This window comes from Oncorhynchus masou, chromosome 29, assembly GCF_036934945.1.
Source record: "Oncorhynchus masou masou isolate Uvic2021 chromosome 29, UVic_Omas_1.1, whole genome shotgun sequence".
In the NCBI taxonomy this organism is placed as follows: Eukaryota; Metazoa; Chordata; class Actinopteri; order Salmoniformes; family Salmonidae; genus Oncorhynchus; species Oncorhynchus masou.
Genome location: NC_088240.1, coordinates 58,628,628 through 58,644,252, shown reverse-complemented (window position 1 = coordinate 58,644,252; position 15,625 = coordinate 58,628,628). Strand labels below are relative to the sequence as shown.

Here is a 15,625-nt window from a genome sequence, read left to right as displayed (position 1 = left end):
TTCTGGTAGTCTATCCTTTTTCTTTTCTCACACTTTAAGATGTCCATTTAAGGCCATTCATGTCCTTTTCGTCGCATATGTCCTTTTCTTAGTATACGAACAACAACAACCAGTCTCATTCCCAAGTCAGTAAAATATAAGTGGCATTTTGAAACCGGGAGCGCACATTCTTGTCGAAGTTAAAACGGTTGTAGTCGGTAATAATAGAAAGGTTTTGTTGTCCTTGTTTGAGTCTCCTTTCCACACTTTGGAAAAGAGACTGAAAGATACAGCAGCATTGATTGTGTGTGTGTGTGTGTGTGCATGTGTGTGTATATATGTTTGTGCTTAATCATAGAGTACACACAGACAAGCACAAGTTTGAACTCTACACAGAACACCTGTTGGGCAAAGTACACAGGGCGACGTCGCTGTCTAGTACGTCAAGTGCTCTCCTTGCCATGTTTACACCGGCTCAGCTCCAGCAGCCTAACGCTTACTCACCGACACTCTGATCCACTACGGCAGACTAATTCTCAACACATGATTATAGATAAAATGTTGAGAAATGGCACAAGTAGAGTAGCTATAGAGTCACATTTTTCAGCCCCTAAGACATGCATGTGTTTCCCATAAGATGCACACATGTTAGTAGTGTGCACTCCGGCTATAGATAGGCCTGTAATGCACTTGGTTTATTTGGTTGTCTCGTAAATATCGCCCTTATATCCACACTTTGAAATCCTTTTTAGAATAACTTTCTCTGCTCATGCTCCTCATACCATATTCCTTCACAACTTGTCTCGTCAATGGTATGCCAGTGTTTTTATAATTGTGAAACATTAGATGGTTATGTCATCATTTGCTTGTGTAGCATACTTAGTGGGACTCGCTACAGTCTCCTCGACAGCCGGGGACCGTCTCTCTCTCTCTCTCTCTCTCTCATCTGTTGATGTAAGCACACTGACTACTGCTTTGTCTGGCAACTCAGACCGTAGCCAAACAGACGTTTTACAAGCAGATACTCTCATTGGGCGTTGGGACAGGGGAAGAGTGTTAGGGACTGTTCCCAGCGCGGAGTGCAACGGAGGGTTTGTTTTGGAGTGAACCGAAGCCTGAGCAAAGTTTGGGCAGGGGATTAGTGGGCTGTCAGTGAAACCGGACCGAGGACTTGGTTTGGTGTGAGGGAGCCCTAACTAACCCATCTCTGGCGCACATCCTGAGTCAGAGCCTGATCAAACGGCATATAGTGCTGACTGAGTTGGCAGCAATGAGTAAACAACTTGCATAGACCCATACAGATAAAACAATAGAGGCAGATTGCTTTATCTCTATGCATAGAGAGAACCCTAGCAATGAAATGTGATTCTATCTCTACGGATTAACCTCGCTCTGTTGGGTCTCCAATCAGCCCACAAATTCGTCTATCGGGGGGGGGGGGGGGGGTTGTGATGACTAGACTAGACCGACCTTGGCCTCCTAGCTATCTCACCGGATGTTCTGGCTGAGAATGAGAGACTTCAACTCCAAACAACGGCCTAGAAAGAGTTAAGAAAGTCAAAGGAAAAGGCAGTTGTGAGAAGCCACTCTGTTTTACCTACAGCATATAGCATTTGCAGCATCTGGATGTGTTTCCATTGAGCTAAATGTCTTTCAGTTGCAAAAGGGAGTGTCTGTAGTATACCAGAATGTATTACCAGTGGAGTATAAGTAACCTTACTGTAAGATATGACAGCATAAGCATAATTGTTGTCCTTGGTGGGGGAGGTAGTGCTTTCCTAGGAGTCTCTGTCAGGGGACTCTCACTCACTCCTCTAGTGTTTGGGAATGCTATGAGCAGAAAGTGTTTATTCTTAGTCACTACGCCCCCAAGCACAGAGAATATGGACTCCTTCCGGGAATCCGGGATACACTGTGAGAAATAGTCTAGATTGTAGTTCACTGAGTACCACTTCCACCCCCTACACCCCCCCCCCCCCGTCGTTGTCGTCTGCGCAAACAGCAGCCCCCTCACCATCTTTTTAGGGGGTGGTGGTGATTGAAAGGGGGGCTGTCTTGCTTTGCTTTCTGGATTGAATCACTTGTGGAGCCCCAGGGTCATACACTGACGTCATGCTCTCTCGCTGTGAGAGCCGGGTCCTGTGGCATCCGGAGTTCATTTACCCGTCAGGGCAGTCCGCTCGCCCCTCACGGATTGTTACTCTTGCGTTTCAATACTACAAGACGTAAAGTCAAAACAACCCGTTCTGTCCTACCATAATATGTATTTATGTATCGGGCTGTGGAATATCGACAAGTGTAAAGTTCCCATCTGGAGTTTGGAGCCCTTTGGAGCCACTGGCTGCTACCTAATCTTAACTGATTGCTGGCAGGCGGGTTATTGTAGCTCAACCCCTCGTCTCCCGAGGGGCCATAAATAGACTTGTGGTTTGGATGTTGGGCCAAAGCTGCCTGGATGGGCCATGCAAGGGGGAAACAAGTGGGCTCCAGAATGCCCTGGATGATCCATTCCAGGTACCCGAAAGCATGTATCCTCGGTTGTTTAGACATCTCCGATGCAATATTGGTCAAGCCTTCACAGAACTAGTGCTTACATCAACCATAAGTGCTTTCTGGCCGTACTTTGAACGACTTGTTTGCAAGCTACTGATACCAAAGAACAGGGAAAGGGCAATTAACAGATCCTCCATTTTATTTTAGATGAAGGATGATGTCAGAACACAGGCTAACCTCTACTTTCAGTACCGTATGAGTATGCACATATTTGGAAAGCGAGGCTAGCGCATACCTGGTGTGGCAGGCTACATCTTAGACTTGTGTCATATGTATAGACAAGCCATTGGCATGAAGCTAGCTAGCATTTACTTTGGCACGCTGAAGAAAGTATTGAACCGCGGGGCTGCGAGATCAAATTCCATCCAATCAACCGCGTTCGGGTTAATCCAAGGTGGTTGTCAGTGATGCGAGCCCCAAGTTGAATGACTATGACGTGAATAATGGCTGAGTCTCTCAGGTCCTCGGGGGATAGGTATCAGTTGCCTCATTGGTTGTAGAGATGTGGTAGGCTTGTGATGTGAACAAGAGGCAGCAAGAATCCCCAACAGTAACGCTCCCTAATTTATGGTTCTGTTTATTGAAGGGGGAGGAGAGGGGGTTGAAAGTGCTTCTCCAAAATGGGCAAAGGGGTGTCATTTCAGAGAGAACACATCAGTGGGTTATTTATGAACATTAGAAGCAGGTGAAAACATTTTTATCTCGACTCCATCACCCGACTCATTTAACAGCCTTTGTCTCGGGGCAATTCCACATCAACAGAATGTTGGTTATTTTAAAATGTATGTCAAAGAAAAACCAATGATTGCAAAGATCAACAAATCTTACAACTCTATGCACAAGGACTACTTCCACAAACACATTTACTTGAACAGTGGAATTGCCCCCCACCTAGAGCTGAAACAGTTTAGGTCTGATGTTGTCTTTGATCCAGTATTGTGTGTGTGTGTGTGTGTGTGTGTGTGTGTGTGTGTGTGTGTGTGTGTGTGTGTGTGAACACAGGCAGCACTAGACCTCTAAAGTCTTGATTCATTATTTTAACAGACATTATTATTATTATTATTATTATTATTTCTGATCGGCTGTAAATGGATACCCGGCTGCTTGCTTTGCCAGAGTGCTGTATCACTTACCACAGGGCTTTCCTTCAGCGACGCTGTAGTGTTTTGGCAACCAGATACCATTGCCATAATGCGCAAACAATTTTGTGTACTTCAGCTAAGATCTAGTATGCCGTTAAGCTGCTGTTCCTGTAAAAACTAAGTATAGATATAACATTACAGTATATGTTAGGGAATATACACTACATCACCAATAGTATGTGGATACCTGCTCGTCGAACATCTCATTCCAAAATCATGGTCATTAATATGGAGTTTTTCCCACCGTTTGTTGCTATTAAGTTGGAAGCACCGAATAATCTAGAATGCCATTGTATGCTGTAGTATTAAGATGTCCCTTCACTGGAACTAAGGGGCCGAGCTCGAACCATGAAAAACAGCCCCAGACCATTATTCCTCCTCCACCGACCTTTACATTTGGCACTATGCATGGAGTCGGTAGCGTTCTCCTGGCATCTGCCAAACCCGATTCGTTCGTCGGACTGACAGATGGTGAAGCATGATTTATCACTCCAGAGAATGCATTTCCACTGCTCCAAAGCCCAATGGCGGTGAGCTTTACACCACTCCAGCTGACGCTTGGCATTGCGCATGGTGATTTTGGGTGTGTGTGCGGCTGCTCGGCCATGGAAATCCATTTCAAGCTCCCGACGAACAGTTTTGTATTGACGTTGCTTCCAGAGACAGTTTGTAAGTCGGGAGTGAGTGTTGCAACCGAGTGAAGCTACGCTCTTCAGCACTCGGCACTGAGCTTGTGTTGACCTACCACTTTGTGGTTGAGCCGTTGTTGCTCCTAGACGTTTCCATTGCACAATAACAGCACTTACAGTTGACCGAGGCAGCTCTACCAGGGCAGAAATTTGACAAACTGACTTGTTGGAAAGATGTCATCCTATGACGGTGCCACGTTGAAAGTCACTGAGCTCTTCAGTAAGGACATTCTATTTATTTTACACCCTTTTCTCCCCAATTACGGTCTTGTCTCATCGTTACAACCCCCCCCACCAGCGGTCTCGGGAGAGGTGAAGGTCAAGTCCTGCGTCATCCAAAACAATGACTTGTCAAACCGCGCTTCTCAACACACATCCGCTTAACCCGGAAGCCAGCCGCACCAATGTGTCAGAGGAAACACTGTTCAACTGATGACCGAAGTCAGCCCGGCCTGCCACAAGGAGTCGCTAGGGCGCGATGAGCCAAGTAAAGTCCCCCTGGCCAAACCCTCCCCTAACCCTGACGACACTGGGCCAATTGTGCGCCGCCTTATGGGACTCAGCCTGGGATCAAACCCGGGTCTGTAGTGCCTTTGACCGCTGCACCACTCGGGAGGAGGCCCAGTAAGGCCATTTTTTTATTTTTTTATTTAACCAGGCAAGTCAGTTAAGAACAAATTCTTATTTTCAATGACGGCCTGGGAACAGTGGGTTAACTGCCTGTTCAGGGGCAGAACGACAGATTTGTACCTTGTCAGCTCGGGGGTTTGAACTCGCAACCTTCCGGTTAGTAGTCCAACGCTCTAACCACTAGGCTACCCTGCCGCCCCATTACACTGCCAATGTTTGTCTATGGAGATTGCATGTCTGTATGCTTGATTATATACACCTGTCAGCAACGGGTGTGTCTGAAATGGCTGCATCCACTCATTTGAAAGGGTGTCCATATTTTGTGGGTGGGTGGGCGGGCAGGCCGGCCGGCCGGCCTGCCTATCCTGGATTTGTGTTTTCACAAGAGTCAACTGTGATGAGTTTGACATGAGCGTAGTCGGTCTTCACCGCTGTCTCAGTTGGTGGTCCACACAGATCTCCATCTCTTCCCAACATAAATGTATGCATTTTACCGTTTCATTCCTTTAATCTCAATGTGGCAGTAGATTCAGAGGGGTTGATAGTGTTACGGAGGAGTGCAAGCAAAGCCCAGAGTGATGGCTCTGTACAACTCCGTTGTCTGTTTCTGTGTGTGCATCTCACAGCAAAAAAGTTAATAGCCGCTTTGAACTACCTCTCATGAATGTCTCTCTCCATCTCCTGTTCCCTCTGTCTCCTCTTTCTCTCCTTGTCTCTCTCGCTCCATTGAGTGTTAAGGTTTAGTTAAACTTCAATTCAGTTAAAGGTGAACAGTAGAAGGTGAAACGAATGACAAACAGCCAGAAAAATGCTTCCAAATGACACGTTTAACAAACAAAAACAATACAGGGGTTAATGTTAATTAAGTTCACTGATGGGTACGGTCTCTCCTTTCTCCAACTCCCTCTCTCCACCCTGCATGTCCCCCTCTCCCTGCCTCCTTGCCGCTCGCCTTCCCTAGCACTAGGGGTTCATTTAAAGGCTCATGTTCATGCCCATCCTGCTTTTCTGTTGCAGGGATGGAACAAGTCACAATGAGCGACCGGTTCGATTGCGACAACTGCAAGGAGTCCCTGTATGGACGCAAGTACATCCAGGCAGACGGGGGAGAGGGGGACAACCCCTACTGCATCCCCTGTTACGACAGCCTGTTCGCCAACACCTGCGACGAGTGCAAGGAGCTAATCGGCCATGACGCCAGGGTAAGACTTTCATTTTGGCTCCACTAGTGGGTCATGTTCATGAGGGCATGCAATTCTAGTTGAGTCATTTTAACACTGCAAACTGTTGTTACATGGTAATGAGTGGTAGTTAGGGGTCGTAATCTCGATAATTATGCATTCTGTATGCTAAATGAGGCAGTTGTCTTTCATGGTCTGAATGTGGCAGGGCAAGGTCTAGGCAAATTTACCATGCCATTACAGAGGTTTTCCAACCAAGCTCAACTAGCCAGCCATGCCATGTCAGACCATGAAATGTTGTGTGAGGAAAATGTCCCCTTGTTTCCCACAATGAATGCAGTTTTAATATTTCCTTAATGGAAAACACAAACACGTGAAGTTGATAATTTGCTACAGTAAGAAGAGGGAGTGTATGCGGTGGGATAAGCATTGAGGGTGCGTGCTTGGCTAGCATACACACACACCCACACACACACACTGACACACACAGGAGGCCAATGAGTTATCATCGACACCCTCAAAAGCAGCAAACACACAGTAAAGCCTGTGTTTGTCTTCGACCACACAAACTGTTGCTCTTCCCTGTCTGGAACTCACACACGTACACACACATTCTGTCTCCCATCTCTCCTCTTTCCCGTCTCCTCTCTTACCCATCACCTCTCAGTTTAGAGGTTAAGTGGCTTGCTCAATGGCACAACGGTTGTGGATGGTAGTTTTGATTCTGATCTCGACTGTTTCCCTTGTATCTCCAGGAGCTGTTCTACGAGGACCGGCATTACCACGAGCACTGTTTCCGTTGTTTCCGCTGCGACCGCTCGCTGGCGGACGAGCCCTTCACCAGCCAGGACGAGGCCCTGCTGTGCAACGACTGCTACTGCAACGAGTTCTCGTCCAAGTGTGTGGCCTGTGACAAGACTGTCATGCCAGGTACTGGGGGAGGCATGGAAACACTCTGCATGTAACACTGGAGGCTGGTGGAGGGAGAAATTACTCATTGTGGGTGTAATGGAATGGAACTTTTCCTTTCATTCCTTTCCAGCCATTACAACGAGCCTGCCCTCCAATTTTTAAAGTGACACCAGCCTCCAGTGACATGAACACGCTCACTCCTAGCATATATATTTAACATCGGCTACACTACGCGACACAAGACTAAACATGATCTCCCCCACATCCTTGGAAATGTAGTCCTGTGTTTAAGATGGTCTGAAGATATAAGCTACTGAACATGAAAAGAACATAGGCTTTGTCGTAAAAGCTTGGGATCTATTGAAAAATCTTTGACAACAAAACATTTGCACTTAGCCAGAGAAAGAGAGAGCAAATGTCAGAGAGACAAAGAAAGAGTTAGCGAGTCAGCTCGGCCGGGGCAGAATGTGACCGAGTAATTGCCCGTTTTCCTTACTTGCTGTCTCTGAGCCAAATCCCAGTGCCTTGGAGAGCAGCCAGGTATCTGACGATAACGAGATAAGCCTGTAAACTATTTCAGCACCGCTGTATCTATCAGCCAAAACGAAAAGTCGTAAAACAGCAAATTATTCCAGGAAGAGTATGGTGGAAGGTGGTCTTTTGTTGTTGTTGTAGTTACCTTTATTTTAGTTTAGACAAAAATTGCCATTTACTGTATTCAGTATGCATTGATGGTGTTGGATATCCGAGAACACTCGTTCAGTAATGATGACAAAGACAAACCTATCATGTTTCCTGGAAAATAATGACATGTTTTAGTGCCAACCAGATTGGGTATAGTGTAATATTCTTTGGTCCCACTTTATTTGGACAAAGAATTTTTCTTTAATGAATCGAACGAGAGGGATTTACTCCAAACACCCGAACAGGCCCTCATCCCCATCATTCGCAGGAGAAAGAGACGGAGGTTTCGCAGAAGGAGATCGGAGTGCCTTGTGAGGATCCGGGCAACGAGTGGCTAATCTGCCTTTGCCATCGGTACTATTGGCCAACGTACAATCGCTGGATAATAAAGTGGCTGAACTAAAAGCATGTATATCCTACCAACGGGACATTAAAAACTGTAGTATCTTATGTTTCACCAAGTCGTGGCTGAATGGTGGCATGAATAACATACATCTGAATGGGCTATACACTGTATCGGCAGGATAGAACAGCAGCCTCTGGTAAGACCAGGGGCAACGGTCTATGTATATTTGTAGAAACTTGTCATACTCTAGCCACCCTAGTCATAGACTGTTCTCTCTGCTACCGCACGGCAAGTGGTACCGGAGCGCCAAGTCTAGTTCCAAGAGGCTTCTAAACAGATTCTACTCCCAAGCCATAAGACTTCTGAACGTCTAATCAAATGGCTACCCAGACTATTTGCATTGCCCCCCCCCCCTACGCTGCTGCTACACTGTTATTTATGCATAGTCACTTTAATAACTCTACCTACATGTACATACTGTTGAAGTCGGAAGTTTACATACATTTAGGTTGGAGTCATTAAAACTCCTATTTCAACCATTCCACACATTTCTTGTTAACAAACTATAGTTTTTACAATTCGGTTAGGACATCTACTTTGTGCATGAAACAAGTAATTTTTCCAACAATTGCTTACAGACATATTATTTCACTTATAATTCACTGTATCATAATTCCAGTGGGTCAGAAGTTTACATACACTAAGTTGACTGTGCCTTTAAACAGCTTGGAAAATGTCAGAAAATGACGTCATAGCTTTAGAAGTTTCTGATAGGCTAATGGACATAATTTGAGTCAATTGGAGGTGTACCTGTGGATGTATTTCAAGGCCTACCTTGAAACACAGTGCCTCTTTGTTTGACATCAAGATTGTAGACCTCCACAAGTCGGGTTCATCCTTGGGAGAAATTTCCAAACGACTGAAGGTACCACTTTCATCTGTACAAACAATAGTACGTACGCAAGTATAAACACCATGGGCCCACCAGCCGTCATACCACTCAGGAAGGAGACGCGTTCTGTCTCCTAGAGATGAACGTACTTTGGTGCAAAAAGTGAACGGAACAACAGAAAAGGACCTTGTGAAGATGCTGGAGGAAACGGGTACAAAAGTATCTATATCCACAGTAAAACGAGTCCTATATTTACATACCCTGAAAGGCCGCTCAGCAAGGAAGTAGCCACTGCTCCAAAACCGGGTCTTCCAAATGGACAAGGACCCCAAGCATACTACTAAAGTTGTGGCAAAATGGCTTAAGGACAACAAAGTCAAAGTATTGGAGTGGCCATCACAAAGCCCTGACATCAATCGCATAGAAAAGGTGTGTGCGAGCAAGGAGGTCAGGAGGAATGGGCCAAAATTCACCCATCTTATTGTAGGAAGCTTGTGGAAGGCTATCCAAAATTATTACCAGGATTATATTTCAGGAATTGTGAAAAACTGAGTTTAAAAGTATTTGGCTAAGGTGTATGTAAACTTCCAACTTCAACTGTATTACCTCAATTACCTTGATTAACCGGTGCCCTCGCACATTGACTCTGTACAGGTACACCATGTATATAGCCTCGCTATTGTTATTTTACTGCTGCTCTTTAAGTATTTGTTACTTTTATTTCTGAGGTATTTTTCTTATCGGCATTGTTGGTTAAGGTCTTGTAAGTAAGCATTTCACTGTAAGGTCTACATCTGTTGTATTCGGCGCATGTGACACACAATTTGTTTTGGATAGTCCAATACCAGTCAAAAGTACCAGTCAAAAGTTGTACACACCTACTCATTCAAGTGTTTTTCTTTATTTGTACTATTTTTTTAATTTGTAGAATAATAGTGAAGACATCAGAACTATGAAATAACACATGGACTCATGTAGTAACCAAAAAAAGTGTTAAACAAATCAAAATATATTTGAGATACTTCAAAGTAGCCACCCTTTGCCTTGATGACAGCTTTGCACACTCTTGGTATTCTCTCAACCGGCTTCATGAGATAGTCACCTGGAGTGCATTTCAATTAACAGGTGTGCCTTGTTAAAAGTTAATTTGTGGAATGTCTTTCCTTCTTTAATGTGTTTGAGCCAATCAGTTGTGTTGTGACAAGGTAGGGTTGGTATACAGAGGACAGCCCTATCTGGTAAAAGACCAAGTCCATATTATTGCATGAACAGCTCAAATAAGCAAAGAGAAATGACAGTCCATCATTACATTAAGACATGAAGGTCAGTCAATCCAGAAAATTAAGAACTTTTTTCATATGCAGTCACAAACACCATCAAGCACTATGATACCTGGCTCTCATGAGGACAGCCACAGCAAGGGAAGACCCAGAGTTGCCTCTGCTGCAGAGGAAAAGATCGTTAGAGTTTCCAGTCTCAGAAATTGCAGCCCAAATAAATGCTTCACAGAGTTCAAGTAACAGACACATCTCAACATCAACTGTTCAGAGGAGACTGTGTGAATCAGCCTTCGTGGTCAAATTGCTGCAAAGAAACCACTACACTACTAAAGGACGCCAATAAGAAGAAGAGACTTGCTTGAGAAATGGACATTCGACTGGTGGAAATCTGTCCTTTGGTCTCATAAATCCGAATTTGAGATTTTTGGTTCCAACCGCCGTGTCTTTTGTGAGACGCAGAGTAGATGTACGGATGATCTCCAGATGTGTGGTTCCCACCATGACACATAGGGGTGGAGGTGTGATGGTGCTTTGCTGGTGACACTGTCAGTGATTTAATTAGAATTCAAGGCAAATTTAACCAGCATGGCTACCACAGCATTCTGCAGTGATACGCCATCCCATCTGGTTTGCGCTTAGTGGTACTATTATTTGTTTTTCCACAGGACAATGACCAAACACACCTCCAGGCTGTGTAAGGGCTATTTGACCAAGATGTAGTGCTGCATCAGATGACCTGGCCTCCACAATCACCCGACCTCGAACCAATCGAGATAGTTTGGGATGACTTGGACCGCAAAGTGATGTAAAAACAGCCAACAAGTGCTCAGCATATGTGGGAACCCCTTCAAGACTGTTGGAAAAGCATTCCATATATTTCGATTTGGTTAACACTTTGTTTGGTTACTACATGATTCTATATGTGTTATTTCATAGTTTTGATGTCTTCAGTATTATTGTACAATGTAGAAAATAGTACAAATAAATAAAAACCCTTGAATGAGTAGGTGTGTCCAAACCTTTGACTGGTACTGTAGATGTACAGATCGTCATACTATCAACAAAGTATCTTTAGCATCTAGGGTTAGAATAATGGTTAGGCTAAAGGTTAGTGTTAGTGGGTAGTTTGTTGAAATGTTGTTGACAGTTATTGAACATCTACAACCATATACTGTACTTGGGAGTTGGGAATATCCAAATAAAGAGTTACCTATTATTCTGATGATGTGCGGTCAGTAGTGGCTTCTTGTCTAGGGTGGAGTTTTGCCCTGTTGGCTTCACTTGGTAAAGCTCAGGTGTCATTTTCCTTAGAACTCCAAACCAAACTTAAATCACCTCAAGAATATCCCCTAAGCCATTTGAATGGAATCCTCAGAAGTACTCGGTCACTTAGATGGATCTGATAGAACAAGACCTGGGTTCAAATACTATTTGAAATCTTTCAAATACTTTAAGCATTTGCTTGAGCCTGCCTGGAATACCAGGTGGGTGGGGTTTGCACATTTCTGACTTTTCTATTGGTTCCATTGCAACAGGCAAGTTCAATCAAGCACAGCTTTAAGTATGTGACATTGTTTCAGAAAGTATTTGAACCCAGGTCTGGATTGAGCTACAGTAATGTCGGTTGCCAGGAATATTCAGCCAGGCGGGGAAGTGTTGTGCACTCTTGACAGGGCCTTTTCTTTTTGTTCTCACTCAATTTTCCCTTCAACAAAATATTTCTTCAACAGTGGGACATTCTGTTGCTATTATCACTGTCAACTGCCATGCATCTTCTGACTTGGACCTTCTCTTTAGTTTTTTTTAATGCTTTTTACTTCAATATGGTCCTGTTGATAAATATTTATAAATATCTCCTTCTTTCTCACTTCATTTTTCTCTCCGATCTCTCTATCTCTACTCTCCCAGGCACGAGGAAGTTGGAGTATGGTGGCTCCACATGGCACGAGGGCTGTTTTATCTGCCACAGCTGTGAGCAGCCCATTGGCTCTAAGTCCTTCATCCCAGACAAGGATGAACACTACTGCGTGTCCTGCTATGAGGATAAGTTCGCCCCGCGCTGCACCCGCTGCAAAAAGGTCTGTGTGGAAATTTTCCCCAAATTCCCTCTTTTTGTTCGGCAGAATTATATCCCTGCTTATTCCTTATTTCCTGATTCTGGGAACCTAAGGAGTTGTGGCAAAAGCCTTAACAGAGGGTATCCATTTGGTATTTTTATTTTATTTTTCATCACATCTTTTGAGTGTGTTCCATTCTATCATTTTGACTTGTGGTCTTTGACTAACTAGGATGACCTTTGACCCTCTCTTCCCTCCAGGCCCTGGCTAAAGGGGGTGTGACATATCGGGATGAGCCATGGCACAAGGAGTGCTTTGTGTGTACAGGCTGCAAGGTGCAGCTGGCAGGGCAGCACTTCACCTCGCGCGAAGACAACCCCTACTGCCTCAAGTGCTTCGGCAGCCTATACTCTAAGAAGTGTGAGGCCTGCAGCAAGCCTATCACAGGTAGGGTCAAAGGTCATCGACAGCTATTATGACCCAGGAGCAGGGGACAGTTGAGAAAGGCTGCTATAGACATGTATTTTTTTCTGAGGATGCAGGTTTACTGAGTAACTGTTGGCCATGTTCCAGGCTGCCTACATAGCAGTCACGCACCAAATCTCAAAAAGGGTGGATAGCATGGCGTTCAATCATTGGTTATTTTTCCTCGTGTCTACTGCATTGCAGATGATCTGGAACGCGGCCATTGATTACACATGTATATGTATGGGAGGAGACCTTAGTGGCTACTTGTTGGTTGTTAAATACCTATTTAAATGTCTAAAATAACACCTTCCTGTCTTGTCTAGGTTTTGGCGGCGGGAAGTACATCTCGTTTGAGGAGCGCCAGTGGCACCAGCCCTGCTTCACCTGCACGGAGTGCTCTGTCTCTCTGGTGGGGGCAGGCTTCTTCCCCAATGGAGACCAGATCCTGTGTCGCGACTGCAACACCAATAGCAATCTATAGACTACACACACACACACCGTATCACCCTTCTCCTCACACACGCCCGCCTAGTTCAACCCCAGGGCCCCCTCATCACTGCCAAGGTTGTTAACACAGACCCATAGACTGCCTCTCAGGTCATACACACACACACACACACACACACACACACACACACACACACACACACACACACACACACACACACACACACACACACACACACACACACACACCTTGCTCACTAGACCACAGCTCAATCCCTCATCCTCCCCCTGTGTTTTCTGCTGCTTACTGTCAAATACCAGAGCTCAGCATCAGGCTACTGAAACACAGACACAGACAGAAATCAGCTAGACTAAAGTTGATCTAACTTGGCAGAGGCATATTTTCATGAGCAAATAGACCTACATTTCCTTCACCTGTATGCATGGGGTGACTTTTTGGTCGGATTATGTTTGGTTTAACAGTGGGAAAAGTGTTGTCTTTGGACAGAACTGAACCGTTCTGAACGTTAGGTGGACAATTTTAAAATTATGTACCAAAGAAATGTAATATCTGCCATCAAATAATTAACTGGTATGGGGGGGGCCATGGATCCGAAATCACCGAAGAATTTAATTCCACTATCGCTACTCCAATGTTCTGTATTAGAGGCTGTAGCATTTTAAAATGTGAGGATAACACTGACCAACATGCAAATTGTCCATCGAACATAGTTCGAAATCATCCTATTTTTATGTAGTTGCTATCTAGCCTGGAGAGGGGAGATCCACTCCAAAGCTTTCCTTCTCCACAGTAAGTCGTGACTATGTGAAAAAAGGGTTATGTGCCTTTAAAAAATGGCATACTTTATATGGTATGTAATTATCAAACCAAAGAGAGATGCTTCCAGCTATGCAAACTTGCTAGATTTTTGTATGAACGTATCACCGCTAATCAATGAAAGCGGCACTTTGTAAAGCAGCTACAGAACACTGATATTTACTACATTGTAAATATGTTATGCAAGTAAAGTATGTTCGAGTGATTCAATGCTGATAATTGCAGTTTTGTGCATATGACTGTTCTCCTATGTCAATTAGGTTTCAAAGCAGTATTTGCTGTCATGCTTTCGTTGTTACTTACCCTATAGCCATATCATGATTATTTGAAGAGAATAATATGTTGCGGTCATTTGTTTATGCAGTTGTCAAACACTGCTCCAGAAAGTGAATGTCTTTTATAGTATACTAAAGAATATGTCCAAGAGATGGAAAAAAAAGATAGATATTGAGAGAACGTGAAAAGAAAGATGGCTTGGTGGTGCTGGAGAAAACCAATGAAGTCAGTTAAGGCATAAGTGAAATGCTGTCATGTATTTTCACTATGGCTAAAATATTCCCCTCGTTCCCATAGTCTGTGAACATACAATCGCAACTCAAGCATTTATATATGGAGCAACACCTAAACCACTCTGCCTTTTTTAACAACTATTGTTTACTTTTTTTCCATGTTGACACTTATCTATGATATTTTTCATTAAGCATATTTCCTTTTTTTGCCTTTTTGTATTTAATCTTTCTGTTACTATCGCTGTTGTTTGATAATGAACGGGCTAGTCCCAAAGAAGCTGAGCTGCATTTCATCAACTAAGTGGTATGCATGTCTTTGTCATTACCAGACATGGGTTCAAATCCTATTTGAAATTATTTCAAATACTTTATCTGGGCTTGATTGAGCTTGCCTGGCCCAATGGAACCAATGGAATAGTGGCAAAACTGCAAATCTCATCCATTTGCACTTCAGGCAGTCTAAGGCAAATGCTACAAGTATTTGGGAGATTTCAAATAGTATTTGAACCCAAATCTGGTCATTACTTGTTTGCCTAAAAATGTATAGTGATTATTGCTGTTGAGATTGTCACTTATAGAAAAAAAATAAAAAAAATATCTTTATTTCATTATTTTGAGCTTTGATGCTGGCAAGTCAGAGTTGGCAAATGTGCTTTTCATGTTTCTAAAAAAGATGGAGAAACACACCTGTGTGATGGAAGAGTTGATTCAAATCAGTTGAAAATGTATACTGTTAAATTTGTATGACCTGTTTTATAAAATGTTATTAAAGAAATCTTAATTGAAACTTAGTAACTTTCATTTAAAAATAAAAAAGTTTAGTCGGAAACCAGATGTTTAAGACTTAGTTACAGTGAAACACCTCAAAGTTATATTTTGGTCTTTTAGTAGTGAATCTAGCTCTTTATGCTCTTAGCGGTTCAACTCTACCATCTCAAGACAGGTATACGGTATGAAATACACTCCCTTTCTATATGAGTTGGTGGTGCCACCACAAAGCTTAATATAAAACCAGGTG

At 43.7% G+C, this 15,625-nt stretch overlaps 1 protein-coding gene across 1 annotated transcript in view; it reads left to right on the top strand.

Moving 5' to 3' along the window:
• fhl3a (four and a half LIM domains 3a) overlaps positions 1–15,426 on the top strand; it is a 43,293-nt gene extending 27,867 nt beyond the window's left edge. The window contains exons 2-6 of the mRNA XM_064945439.1: positions 6,011–6,195; positions 6,930–7,104; positions 12,197–12,366; positions 12,606–12,792; positions 13,137–15,426. Coding sequence (XP_064801511.1) covers positions 6,011–6,195; positions 6,930–7,104; positions 12,197–12,366; positions 12,606–12,792; positions 13,137–13,294 — 875 coding nt within the window. The 3' untranslated portion in view covers positions 13,295–15,426. The remainder of the gene's footprint in view (positions 1–6,010; positions 6,196–6,929; positions 7,105–12,196; positions 12,367–12,605; positions 12,793–13,136) is intronic.
• Positions 15,427–15,625: the final 199 nt, after the last annotated feature.